General features: G+C 33.2%; 1 protein-coding gene across 3 annotated transcripts in view; it reads right to left on the minus strand.

The window, feature by feature from the left end:
* Positions 1-8,748: 8,748 nt before the first annotated feature.
* The window catches only part of LOC144451435 (uncharacterized), a 92,721-nt gene continuing 85,858 nt past the window's right edge, over positions 8,749-15,611 (minus strand). For all 3 annotated transcript variants that reach the window (XM_078142275.1, XM_078142274.1, XM_078142272.1), the window contains 6 exons: positions 14,868-14,996; positions 14,389-14,517; positions 13,850-13,978; positions 12,972-13,100; positions 11,708-11,833; positions 8,749-10,791 (listed from right to left, as the gene is read on the minus strand). In XM_078142275.1, coding sequence (XP_077998401.1) covers positions 10,745-10,791; positions 11,708-11,833; positions 12,972-13,100; positions 13,850-13,978; positions 14,389-14,517; positions 14,868-14,996 — 689 coding nt within the window. In that variant the 3' untranslated portion in view covers positions 8,749-10,744. The remainder of the gene's footprint in view (positions 10,792-11,707; positions 11,834-12,971; positions 13,101-13,849; positions 13,979-14,388; positions 14,518-14,867; positions 14,997-15,611) is intronic.

Below are 15,611 nucleotides of genomic sequence, written 5' to 3' on the forward strand. Positions count from 1 at the left end.
TGATGAGGGTAACATGTGACGGTCAAGGTTTACATGTCAATGAATTATTTGAACAGACTTTACTGCACATCAGGTGTACAACTAAAACCAAAGTCTGGCCACATGTGTGCTTACCAGTTGGCAGACAGTGTCATTGTGATGGTGAAGATTGCAGACAGTTTCATTGATGGTTAACAAGATTGAGGACAGTTTCATTGTGATGGTGAACAAGATTGCAGACAGTTTCGTTGATGGTGAACAATATTGAGGACAGTTTCATTGTGATGGTAATCAAGGTTGCAGACAGTTTCATTGATGGTTAACGAGATTGCAGACAGTTTCATTGTGATAGTGAACAAGATTGCAGACAGTTTCATTGATGGTTAACAAGATTGAGGAAAGTTTCATTGATGGTTAACATGATTGCAGACAGTTTCATTGATTGTAAACAAGATTTCAGACAGTTTCATTGACAGCTGACAAGTTTGCAGACACTCATTGTGCTAACACTCCTGTTAGCTGAAATTCGGAACTGAAATTCGAAACTGAGTGACCTGTTAATAAATAACATGGTTGGAACGGGTACTGAGACGAAGGTTAGTTTAACAGACAATATATATACATAAGGTCTGTTTAATTAATCATTGATCAAACTGAGATATTCTGATTCATACCTCTTATTAATTTTATAATTTTAGAAAATTGTATCAACAAAGTATCAAGTATTACTTTATTACGTGCAAATTGTAGTGAGACTACTCTGATAGAGGGCGCACTTGTGAAGCCTTGACAAATTGTATTTAACATTCATTCATTTATAAACATCATTAAAGTAGTATGCGCCTCAGAAATAAAAGCAGTAAACTTTTGCTGTTACTTTGCTCAAGACAACTCATACCCATTTTCTGTCAAAAATCAAGAAAAAAACTTAAGGGTCACCATGTAAATTTTTGAAGTAGAGGTCAAAATGGTCTCATTTTAGAATCCAATATGGCTGCCGACCAAAGTGTTAACTTTACACGAAAATAAAAGATATAGTTTCCTCAAAATCAAGCCAGTGAACTTCTAACTTCTTTATTATTTCAAACAAACCAAGAACATGTTTTCATGGCAAAGTTTTTAGAGATTTAATGACTGATTTTCAAAAATCAAAATATATATTACGGTAACACTGCATGGACCAGATTTAGATTAGAGATGTAGTGAATTGAAAAGTTCATGATCCATAATTATTTCAAAAGTTAGAAAAAATGAAGGATTTTAGACCCAAAACGACAGCTTTCCTAAATAATTTTGGATCATTAAAATCAGTTTTGCTTCAGAGTCACTTTGTAGGGTTAGATACACAGAAGACATTGAATGAGATGGTCATTTTGACTGTATTTGCAAAATTTAACATTTAACAAAATTGGAACTACCTTTGCAGAGACTCAGTGTAAATAGAAGTGTACATAATGCTATGTTTATGTACATTATCAAAGGTATGCATCTTAAAAAAATGTTTATTTTTAGTTTGTTTAGACAATGGTATCTACAGGACGAGTACATTTAACATGTTGTAACTTTTAACTTTTACGTTTACAAAGAAAGGAAGCACACTGTGTTTGCACCAAATGAACGTTTATAATGATTTAAAAGCCTATAAATAATGTATTAAAAAGACATTTTATAGAATCATGTAGTCTGTCTACAAAGCTGGATCCATAACGATATACAACCCAAAACACTGAAGTAAAGCAGTTTCTGTATTTGTCACATTCATAGCATTCATATCAAGTGTAACAGTATACACTTTCAATTGCTTTAAGTATAAGCCTAGAATGTAGTTGTTCTAATGTAGTCAATTTTGTAAACAGTGTTTTCTGCTAACGAACACCCGACTGATTACAGTGAATGATAGCTGTCACAAACATGATTATATTCACCTCTGAATGAGAGCTAGACAATGTTTTATGACATCTATGTTTACACTCTAGTCAGTGACTTTTTACTTGCTTTGCACTGCTAACATTGTTTTACAGATTGATTACATTGAGAGACACCACATACTGAGCTAATGATTAAAGCAAATGAAACAGTATACTTTTACACTTGATATGAATACTTAATGATAGTGTCAAATGATGCAAACGTTTACTTGAGTCGTACAAGTTGTATAATACTAGTACTCATTCTATCTGTTATGGTAGCCATGGAAACTGAATAGGTTAGCCACACCCCTAAAAGCTGTTATCAGAATACTTGTGTGTATAAATTTACATAACATTAGCAATGCATGCAAATTCATGTCTTGTATACTTATTAACTCCAGTATTCAACACATTTGCATGTGTACTTTGCATAATGATTATATGAATAATCAAACAGTCATTTGCATAATGGTTTCATTTTAATAATCATTACGTTTATTAATGGCCTCATTTGAATTATCAATCAGTACATTTGTTTATTCCTTCGTTTGAATTATCAAAGTGTTCATTTACATAATAACTTCATTTGAATAATCAAACAGTCTGACATTGTGTATTTCTCCCCATTTCAACCAATCAGCTTATGTGGATATTTTCAAATCATATTATCCAGTTAATGTAGGGTACAGGTGTTGGATAGAACGAGCGCTATTGTAGTCACAGATCTAGCAATGTAGACATGCTAAAAATCATAAAACTATGCAATATAAAATGATAATATTAATAATGGTCATGAAATTTAACATTAAAAACTTAATATTTGTTGATAAAGTAGTTTACCAGCTGCTGATGTGAGTATTAATGGAATCTATGTCCCTTCATTGGCTTCCACCTCTGGTTGAACATTTCAAGTAACGCTGCAATCAGTAGCAGCTATATTGGATTTGTCAGTGCTCTCAACAACTAAATTATACAATAATATGCATTGTACTGTCACAAGTTTTATGGGGGAAAGTAATGTTGCATATATTTACAGTATAAAGTGTTGTGTGCTGCCATTTTGTTTCAACAGTTCCTCAAATACAAACAATCAAGCAGAAATCCAATATGGCCACTTGAATCCAATGTGGCTGCTGGAATCCAATATGGCCGCAAGAATCCAATATGGCTGCTGAAATCCAATATGGCAACTATAATCCAGTATGGTGGCTGAAATCCAATATGGCTGCTACTAATGGTAGTTATGGTTACAAATGTGTAGGAACTTACTGCTAATAAAGACAAATGTAATCAAGAATTATATTCATAAATGTACAAGGCCGCTATAACAATGGCTAAACTTGAGTGTGGTTTATGGAAAATCCGGCAGTCTCACATTTTTTTATTTTATCATTTGTTGACATTGGTTGTTTTTAATGTATGTACATTTGTAATCTAGTCACAGATAACGAGTCACAGAACATGTACACCCCAGTCAGGGTGTTTGTTTTCAATGTTTATAATTGTAGTGGTCTGTTAGCCTGTAGCTTTTATAGCCATTTTGCTTATTTGAAAGTTATCATTGTATTTGATATATTATTGACCACAATAAATGTACATTATGTATACTAAAACATGACAAGCTTTTGTCTGAGAACCTTTGTCGCCCTCTAGTGGTGAAGTGAGTGTGTCAAGTCTTTCAATTTTAATGACTTCTAGGGGCCTAGGGGGTTACTCATCCATGTTCAAAGTGATGGGCTGGTTAGTCTTCCAACGTTGATGGCGCTCATACCTTAAATTTAAAAATGACTGGTCAGTCGGTATGTCAAAAATTTAAAAAAATTTAAAAAGTTAAGTATATTTGTACATGTTGGTGGCACTTTCATTTCATAATCATACTTAAACATTCCAAATGACTTAGAAATGACAATTAAAGTCAGAAGGAAACTGTGAACCATGTGTTTCATTGAATTTCCCAAATTTCAGCAATAAATGACATATATGCTTGTCGGGGTTGTTATCTGATAATCAGTGATGTGATGTTTCTAATCCTACCATAGAGGGCAGTAATTAAAAAATTCACCAGAATGAAGAAATATAGGGTCTGTTGAGTCATGAGAGACCTGCCTACCATCCTGCCTGCTACCATCCTGCCTGCCTGCCAGCCTGCCGATGGCATGCCAGCATACATACATACATACATACATACATACATACATACATACATACATACATACATACATACATACATATACATACACATACATACATACATACATACATACATACATACATACATACATACATACATACATACATTTACACACACACACACACACATTACCCTGTGGTAAGGCCATATATCCGTTGTACACTGGCTGCAATGGATTGTATGCTCCCCGGGGAGTTGAGGAAGACTAAAGGGCCGTTGTGCCGTTCTGATCTGAGCCAGGGGTAATAATTGTAAAGCGCTTTGAGCACGGTGTGGGAAAGCGCTATATAAGAACCGAACATTATTATTATTATAAATACACACGTTAGCAAGCAGTATAGTGAAATTGTATGTTGAAACAATGGCGCTATCTTTTTAATATTGGCTTATCATACATAATATGAACTCAGTAATTCTGTCTTGCCGAAATACTGTATCTTTATTTTCTACAGTACATTAGATGGCAATGTACAATGTATATATGGCCTTACCACAGGTTAATGTGGTGTGTGTGTGTGTGTGTGTGTGTGTGTGTGTGTGTGTTTGTGTGTGTGTATGTATGTATGTATGTATGTATGTATGTATGTATGTATGTATGTATGTATGTAGCATAGAATATTCTGAACCACCAGTGATTAACAGGAGATTAACTTTATCAATAGCCAATAAGGAACTATAGCCATATCTTTCGCTAACGTTTGCTTCTGAGCCAATAGTGATATACTTTATGTTCAAGCAATAAATATTCTCTATTATGCAATTTTTGTGTTCATATATTCAATATTAATCACACTATAAAAATTATTGTAAACGTGTTTGGATTCGAAAGAAATTTTGAAAGTTTAAAAAAAAAAAGATTTTCCGTTTATATTCTATGAATTTTTCATATATTTATCCTAAATTATCTAGAATCTACTCAAAAGTTCATGTTATATATAAAAAATCTTCGAAAATATTATTTGCCTCGGCCATGGACACGTTTTATTACCGAAAATCAAAGAAAGTTGCGATTGTTCAACTACTACGCAAAGTCGTTTTTGCAGTCCAAACGGTCGCAATTTCGCGTTTTTTGACCTTTGTGAAGAAATTGGAATTGACGATGTCTATGGCCCAGGCAAATCATATTTTAGAAGATCTATTATATCAAACATGAACTTTTGAGTATATTCTAGATACTTTAGGATAAATATATGAAAAATTCATAGAAACAAATATAAAATATAAGATTTTCCGTTTACATTTCTATTGACTCAGACGTGAACGTTGGTTGTTTACTCCAACCTAAGAAAGACGAGGATAAGTATAAGGTCAACTGTAGATGGCAGTATACATCGTCAAATCCAATTTCTTCACAAAGGTCAAAAAACGCGAAATTGCGACCGTTTGGACTGCAAAAACGACTTATTGCGTAATAGTTGAAAAATCGCAACTTTATGTAATTTTCGGTAATAAAACGTGTCGGTGGCCAAGGCAAATCATATTTTAGAGGATCTAATAGATAAAACAAGAATTTGTGAGTAGATTCTAGATAATTTAGGATAAATATATGAAAAATTCATAGAAATATAAACGGAAAATGTCATATTTTATATTTATTTCTTTGAATTTTTCATATATTTATGCCAGGATCTACTCGAAAATTCTTGTTTTATCTAATAGATCCTCTAAAATATGATTTGCCTTGGCCACCGACACGTTTTATTACCGAAAATTAAAGAAAATTGCGATTTTTCAACTATTACGCAATAAGGTGTTTTGAGACCGCAAAAACGACTTATTGCGTAATAGTTGAAAAATCGCAACTTTCTTTTTATTTTCGGTAATAAAACGTGTCGGTGGCCGAGGTAAATCATATTTTAGAGGATCTATTAGATAAAACATGAACTTTTGAGTAGATTCTGGCATAAAGATATGAAAAATTCATAGAAATAAATATAAAATATGACATTTTCCGTTTATATTTCTATGAATTTTTCATATATTTATCCTAAATTATCTAGAATCTACTCAAAAATTCTTGTTTTATCTAATAGATCCTCTAAAATATGATTTGCCTTGGCCACCGACACGTTTTAATACCGAAAATTAAAGAAAGTTGCGATTTTTCAACTATTACGCAATAAGGTGTTTTGAGACCGCAAAAACGACTTATTGCGTAATAGTTGAAAAATCGCAACTTTCTTTTTATTTTCGGTAATAAAACGTGTCGGTGGCCGAGGTAAATCATATTTTAGAGGATCTATTAGATAAAACATGAACTTTTGAGTAGATTCTGGCATAAAGATATGAAAAATTCATAGAAATAAATATAAAATATGACATTTTCCGTTTATATTTCTATGAATTTTTCATATATTTATCCTAAATTATCTAGAATCTACTCACAAATTCATGTTTTATCTAATAGATCCTCTAAAATATGATTTGCCTTGACCAACGACACGTTTTATTACCAAAAATTAAAGAAAGTTGCGATTTTTCAACTATTACGCAATAAGGTGTTTTGAGACCGCAAAAACGACTTATTGCGTAATAGTTGAAAAATCGCAACTTCCTTTTTATTTTCGGTAATAAAACGTGTCGGTGGCCGAGGTAAATCATATTTTAGAGGATCTATTAGATAAAACATGAACTTTTGAGTAGATTCTGGCATAAAGATATGAAAAATTCATAGAAATAAATATAAAATATGACATTTTCCGTTTATATTTCTATGAATTTTTCATATATTTATCCTAAATTATCTAGAATCTACTCAAAAATTCTTGTTTTATCTAATAGATCCTCTAAAATATGATTTGCCTTGGCCACCGACACGTTTTATTACCGAAAATTAAAGAAAATTGCGATTTTTCAACTATTACGCAATAAGGTGTTTTGAGACCGCAAAAACGACTTATTGCGTAATAGTTGAAAAATCGCAACTTTATGTAATTTTCGGTAATAAAACGTGTCGGTGGCCAAGGCAAATCATATTTTAGAGGATCTATTAGATAAAACATGAACTTTTGAGTAGATTCTGGCATAAAGATATGAAAAATTCATAGAAATAAATATAAAATATGACATTTTCCGTTTATATTTCTATGAATTTTTCATATATTTATCCTAAATTATCGAGAATCTACTCAAAAATTCATGTTTTATCTAATAGATCCTCTAAAATATGATTTGCTTTGGCCACCGACACGTTTTATTACCGAAAATTAAAGAAAGTTGCGATTTTTCAACTATTACGCAATAAGGTGTTTTGAGACCGCAAAAACGACTTATTGCGTAATAGTTGAAAAATCGCAACTTTCTTTGATTTTCGGTAATAAAACGTGTCGGTGGCCGAGGTAAATCATATTTTAGAGGATCTATTAGATAAAACATGAACTTTTGAGTAGATTCTGGCATAAAGATATGAAAAATTCATAGAAATAAATATAAAATATGACATTTTCCGTTTATATTTCTATGAATTTTTCATATATTTATCCTAAATTATCTAGAATCTACTCAAAAATTCTTGTTTTATCTAATAGATCCTCTAAAATATGATTTACCTCGGCCACCGACACGTTTTATTACCGAAAATTACAGAAAGTTGCGATTTTTCAACTATTACGCAATAAGTCGTTTTTGCAGTCCAAACGGTCGCAATTTCGCGTTTTTTGACCTTTGTGAAGAAATTGGATTTGACGATGTATACTGCCATCTACAGTTGACCTTATACTTATCCTCGTCTTTCTTAGGTTGGAGTAAACAACCAACGTTCACGTCTGAGCCAATAGAAATGTAAACGGAAAATCTTATATTTTATATTTGTTTCTATGAATTTTTCATATATTTATCCTAAAGTATCTAGAATATACTCAAAAGTTCATGTTTGATATAATAGATCTTCTAAAATATGATTTGCCTGGGCCATAGACATCGTCAATTCCAATTTCTTCACAAAGGTCAAAAAACGCGAAATTGCGACCGTTTGGACTGCAAAAACGACTTTGCGTAGTAGTTGAACAATCGCAACTTTCTTTGATTTTCGGTAATAAAACGTGTCCATGGCAGAGGCAAATAATATTTTCGAAGATTTATTATATAAAACATGAACTTTTGAGTAGATTCTAGATAATTTAGGATAAATATATGAAAAATTCATAGAATATAAACGGAAAATCTTTTTTATTAAACTTTAAAAATTTCTTTCGAATCCAAACACGTTTACAATAATTTTTATAGTGTGATTAATATTGAATATATGAACACAAATATTGCATAATAGAGAATATTTATTGCTTGAACATAAAGTATATCACTATTGGCTCCGAAGCAAACGTTGGCGAAAGATATGACTAGTTCCTTATTGGCTATTGATAAAGTTAATCTCCAGTCAATCACTGGTGGTTCAGAATATTCTATGCTACATACATACATACATACATACATACATACATACACACACATACATACATACATACATACATACATACATACATATGTACATACATACATACATACATCACACACACACACACACACACACACACACACATACATACATACATACACACACACACACATACATACATACATACATACATAAAATAATGCAAACAATATTAAAGTAAATAAGTATATCATATATTTCAGTTTTTGTAACTTCAAAACACTTACACAATGCATTATGTCAAACCTGAACTCTCTTTGCAAATAGGAAAAGTAGAACTTAAAATACATACATGAAAAGGTTTTATACTAATACAAGTTTTATAATAAAACTGACCTTACAAAGTGGCAACAAAAGATATTCTCCAATCAAAGTTAGTGAGTTAGACTGTCAATATGCAAATTAAGCTACTTTGAATACAAAGTAGTGTCACACCTGGATGGCTTTGTTACATATTCATGATTGTTTAGTGTTGTCAACATAATTTTTAAAAAAAGTACAAATAATATGCACTTTGTCTAGCCACAAAATAAAATAATATTATTTTTTTCCATAAATGTGTTACTGTGACATTTTGCAGTCCGTCTCGGGTCAAAAAAAAAACACATCCTGTCACGGTGTTAATAATAGGAAGAATTTGGATAAGAAATTTTATTGCTTGATTCATAAAATTTATTAATTTTGGTGTTTTTTCTTGTTTGATCATGCCATCAAGGATTTGTAATAGGAAAGTTCAAAGGTCATATGCAAAAATTTGTATTTTGTAAAGTGGCTACTTCAAAATGCTTCAAAATTCACAGCGAATGCCAGAGAAATATCAAAAAGAAGTATTTATGAAATGTGTTTACCTAATTTACTTAATAATGTATATATTACAGTGGACAGATGTAGCTATCACTGATTGGTTGATTGTTAGCACCTTACATTTAGACTTTGTAAACCTATCAATGATTGGTTGACAGTGACATGTGACAGCACCTTCCATTTAGGCTAATGTAAACCTTTCAGTGATTGGTTGATTAGCTGCACCCTATACTTGGACTATTCTAACCTATATCACTGATTGGTTGATACTGTGCGTTACATTTAGGTTTTACTAAACCTCTTAGTGATTGGTCAATTGACAGCACCTTATATTTAGGATTTCTAAGCCTATCAGTGATTGGTTGATTCTTACATTTAAGCTTTTCTAAACCTACCAGTGATTGGTTGATTGACAGCACCTTACTTTCAGACTTTCCTAAATTTATCAATGATCATTTGATTCTTAAATTTAGGCTCTTCCAAACCTATCAGTGATTGGTTGATTGAGTGTTCTTTATTACACTTAGACTTGTCTAAACCTATCAGCATGTTTGTTATATCCTACTGCAGGATGCCAGTTCTTCGATGTGAGGTAGTATCGAAAAGGAATTACAAAATGGCATGATTACTGAAATTGTCATGACAACAATGCTATAGCAACACAAACATCAAAACCATAAACTCATTCATTAATCCACTTGAGGAAAGAATATACAAACAATATGAAATATCTGACTGGCTGGAAAAATATCAATCCCAAATAACCATCTAAACATTCGATTTACACTAGTAACATCTCAGAAGACAATTTTAGTAATTAACTTGGTGACCTTTGACACAGGATTTACATATACCTATACATCTGCATTTTATGCAAATAAGGTCTTGTCACAAATTTGTAAAAAAAAGTATAAAAACTGTGAGTTGACATAAAAAGTTACATAACTGAGCGAAGCAATTGTCAACATATATGGATATACAATGGAAACTTCAGCCTTAACCCAAATAGGATAAAAAAATCTCATTATTTCGAAAAAAAGAAGTTTTGTGTATTATTTGCATAAATAGGTTTTTTGGCTACTGTGAGCAAATGTTTGCAAGAAGTGGAGTAAATTCCCTTTGCAAATGTTATAAACTTTTTAAAAAAAACATTTTTTTTTAAATTTGAAAATGTTTGCCTCTTTCAAATTTGCACTATTAGCTGCAATGGTTCAACCAATCCTCAATGTTGTTGATTGCATTGCCAGGGCAACATGTTTTCTGTTGTCATAGAAACAGTGCATAGTAAGTGTTGGTCATAGACTGTATGTAAATCACTGCTTAGTTAAGTGTTAGTTCTGGAAAATTGTTGCTATGACAACAGACTTTGCATAGTGACTGTTGCTAGGCAGTGTGAATGATGTAAGATGAAAAGCGAGCGTCCCTGTATCAAACTTCGGGTGTATCACCACGGTGAGAAAAGTGAGGAGGTCCACCTAGAAAAAAACAACAAAAATGATCAAAATGAATAAATATTGAACAACAACAGAACAGTGACCACAACCTTAAAGCTGCACCAGCTGCAACTCGAGCATTTCTTGAAACTGTTTTTTGTCAGATAAAATAACTTATTCATAGTATTATACATCCTGAACAGTATTGAACCACCTGTGAGTAAATGTAGTTCTGCAGCTCTATAATAAATCCATTCAAATTTATTTTTAGGTCCGCACCAAAATATCAGCACCCCAAAGCCATCATGATTTCAACCTAATTTCAATCTAATTAATAAGTACAATGTCTAATTATTCGTATTTTAACAATTTCCAGTCAACATAGTATCATTGGTTATCTGAAAACACAACAATGTTTGACCAACTGTCTGTCTCAAGCTGTGTTAAAACAACCTACTATAGCAGCAAGTTTCTCTATTGATCACAGAGTAATCTTTCACTCCCTGATGTTTAATTAGTGTACATTTCACCAGTGGAGTTTTTAGTAGTCTTCAGGATAGCAACACTGTGGGATATGTAATCTGGTATAATAAACAACATTGCAATGTTGTATTGTGTTCTAGTTGCTAATTTAACATCAAATGTTGGAGTTGTTTGTTTATTAGTCTGAGAGAAGTGAGAGAATGTATGTGTGTCCATAGACCCTGTGGACGGTCTATGGTGTGTCATACTATCTGTGTAGTGACTAACCAGCCTTGGTATTATCAACAATTTGTTTACAGCTTGAAACAGGCTAAGAGATACAGTTGGTTGCGGTGAACATTGTTGTAATATAATATATACACAAAACAATCTTTAAGTTTTTGTTCACACCAATTAAGGATTTTTGGCGCATCCGAAGCATTTCTAACTTATGACCTTTGACATGACATGACCTTATAATTCAATTAGGGCTTACCCTTATTGCATGTAGCCCCTATCCATTGATTTCTACAGGAACAAGCACCGTTGAATGGATTACAGATGGCAGCATTATCACAGTCACATACGTATTTACAGTCAGGACCATATTTATTAAAACAAACTGAAATAACAAGAACAAATTAGTTAATAAATGTAGTGTGTCTTGATGCACGCCAAGCTGAATGCATTTTCAGATAATTATAGATATGGACTTCACATCCTGCTTGTTCTATATCACAAAAATACATGACATTCACAAGGAACCTTGCACACTCCTGCAACGTTTCGCATACCCAGGACAGGGTTGTGTACATCAGCTGTACCAGCTCAGTGGAGCCATGGGGACTGGGTTGCTATAGGGTATTATTCCACCATAGCTGTTACATGTATGTGCACAACTGTGTGCTAGGTATGCAGTACACAGCTATGGTACTGGGATGTACGAAACAGTCGTGACACAGAGGCGGTATTCCACATCCATGCAACAGGCATATTTTTCACAACCATGTACATGGGCTGTGGAAAAATATACCCTGTAACGGGACTGTGAGGCACACAGCTGGTACATAGCTATGTTCTTCTTCCTAGCACTAGGATGTGGCCACATTCTAGCAATAGGATGTGCACATCCTATTGCTAGGATGTACAAGGTTCCCTGTGTTGGTCGTGTGGTGCTCAAAATATCAACGTTCAAAATTGCCGTTATTTTGCACAATCTTCATAAATTATGTTTGTGGAGGTTTAGTTAATACTAGTATCATTCCAAAGATTTGTTTTCATTGAGCTGGAAAGTACTCTTACAAGTTCTGCCACTACTGGTCTTTCGACTCATTAGTACAAATTTGCATACCAGTATATATTTGCATACAAGTTTATATTTGCATATCAGTATATATTTGCATAACAGTACATAACTGCAGATAAATAAGTATGTGTGTGCTGTGTGTATACTTTTGATTCAGTTTGCTACTGAAAGTTCGTTGCGTCCCATCATCGATTTGAAATGTAGAAAAATGTACAGGCCACTGTCAAGACTAGTTCTGCTGAACTATTTCCATGGTCTACATCAGATTAAACAATTCTATTTTCTTTTTGTATTCATTTTGTATGTTTGTATCATATTATGTTTCTTTGAAAGTGTAGCTTATTTTTGTTATCTGGTGAAATAAATTTCATTCATTCATATATTTGCATAGTCTTATTTGAGTATCAGTGGTATATTATGGGAAAAACAACTATACGTTTGTTTGTTTACTCACCTTGGTTACAGCTCTCTCCAGTAAGTCCAGGTGTACATTTACACTTTCCAGTTGCTGCGTCACACAGTGATTGGTTCGAACATGTACAGGTGTGCATACAGTTAGGACCATATAGACCAATAGGACAAGCTGAAAAGTCACACAAATCACAATCAATGTCTGATATGGTAACGTCAAATACAATGACAGACAGCTAAGTTGGGACAAATCATTGTCTGGCTCAAAGAAATATCGTACCAACTTTACTCAAATCTGATTGTTGTTCAAAAAAATCTTATTAAAGTGGCCATATTTAGTTTGGATTTTTCAACTCTGCTATGTTTATGTTGTCAAAAAAACAATCTGATACAATACATACCAAGTCTGTATTTTATAACTCAACAAATTACAAACAAATTAAAACATGTGTAAAATATTCGTTATTGTACATAAAATAACGAACTTTTTGAACACTTTTTACCTTTTTTGTAATTTACTGAGTTACAAACACAGACTTGGTCAATGTTGTATCACATATTGTCTTTTCAAGTAGGAAAACAAAGTAAAGGGTGAGATACAGGTTCGTGGCTCATTTCTCCTACATCATTTTTCACCAAAAAATCCAAAATAAATACCCATTTGTCACGGTACTATGAGGTCGATACCCCCAATCTGAGTGAGGGCGCTGTATTCTCAATTTCCTGTTTGCAGTCTGCAATGGTCTATTCAATACTGCATTACAAGAGTTGTGGATTTCCTTGAAAATAAAATGATGAGTGCCCACATTTCTAATTTTTATTCCAAAATGAACAGGACTTCTTTCAGTTGTCTTTTGAAAGATCTGGTTAACTTTGATTTTGGGGAAATTTCACCCTGAGGTGTAGGAAAAGAGAAATTACCTTCTTCACATCGGTCACCTCTCCAGCCTGGTTTACACAGACATTGTCCAGTCTGGGCATCACAGTCAGCATTATTCTGACAATGGCATATTTTGCTGCAGTATGAGCCATAAAAACCATCAGGACAAGCTACAGAACAAGAGTTAATAGATAATTATTACCCTGGAAGACTGACAACTTACTGGTTATGTCAACGGCTTTAAAGACAGGTAAATGTGTGTGTGTGTGTGTGTGTGTGTGTGTGTGTGTGTGTGTGTGTGTGTGTGTGTGTGTGTGTGTGTGTGTGTGTGTTTGTGTGTGCATGTGTGTATGTACATGTGTGTGTATGTCTGTCTGTCTGTTCACAAAATTGTCCATAACAACCAAAGTTTATTTACTAAGTTCACAAAATTGTCCATAGCAACCAAGTGCATTTATACTAAGTCACAAAACTACCCATAGCAACCAAAGTTTACCAAGTTCACAGAACTGCCCATACCAGCCAAACGTTTATTTATACTAAATGTACAAAATGCCCATAGCAACCAAAGATTACTTACTAAGTTCACAAAATTGTCCATAGAAACCATCCTCACAATAACAGCAACCAGTGATACTATCACAGCCAGCTCCATTTTCACAAAGACAGTCTAATTCACAATTTGGACCATACCGATCTGGTGTACACTCTGAAATATAAAACACATAAATAAATAATCTCACAAATCTTAAAAAGAAAATCATGCTCAGTAATGTCTTCAAAGTATGTGACAGTAAATCACAGATGGAATTAATTTATTCATGTATTAGTCATAATCAGATCTGAATCAAAATCAAAGATGTCCTGAAATACCTGTTTGGATGTTTACTACCAAACCAGAGTAACTATAGCATTTTAATAGGGAACCTGCAATCCAGACTGAGCATGCTCAGATGCAAAGGATGTGATGGGGCTTGAACCTGCAACCTGCAGATTCCAAGCCAGCCACTCTAACCATTTGCCAATCATCATGACTACATTCACAGTACGTTTCCTTACCTTCTTCACATTCAGCTCCCATATATCCTAGGGGGCACTTACAGACTCCAGTTTCCATGTCTAAGATGCCACCATTGAGGCATATTTTGTAACTGACACAGTCTCCTCCGTACCTACCATCAGCACAACCTGAACAAGATAACACAACAATGGAATCAATTGATACTCTAATTACAATATAATGTCAGCTCACCCTGACGTATCAACCAATAGAAATCTTCCCAACTCATTTGCTACAATTTTCATCAAGAAAATGTCAAATATCCACGTTTCAATGTCAAAATTGTGTTCCATCAATCAATGAAGACATCTCTATTCAATCACTACCCTATACTGAGAAGCACTGTACAAATTTTGACAACTTTAGATTTTCAAACTACCTTATGCAAAATAACACAAATAGCTATATTTTTTTTTATTACTGCGCTTCATCAAAGGCAAGTCAATATTACACAATAATAAAAATTTAGGTGACATGTACAATAACTACAACAGGACAGAAAGACCATACACATACCCAAAACACTACTGACAAAAAAGCAATAAAATTACAAAAAACAACAACAAGACAGCCTGTGAAGGGAACGGACAAACAGGTGCCAAACACCTCTACTAGTGTCCAACCAACATCAAAAATACATCAGTTCTAAAATAAATTATGAAAGTGAATGTACAACAACTTATATTAATAACAAATTCATTGACTTCAAACAATTCTAAACTCACAACATTTACAAATAGAAG

Source organism: Glandiceps talaboti, chromosome 21, assembly GCF_964340395.1.
Source record: "Glandiceps talaboti chromosome 21, keGlaTala1.1, whole genome shotgun sequence".
NCBI lineage: Eukaryota > Metazoa > Hemichordata > Enteropneusta > Spengelidae > Glandiceps > Glandiceps talaboti.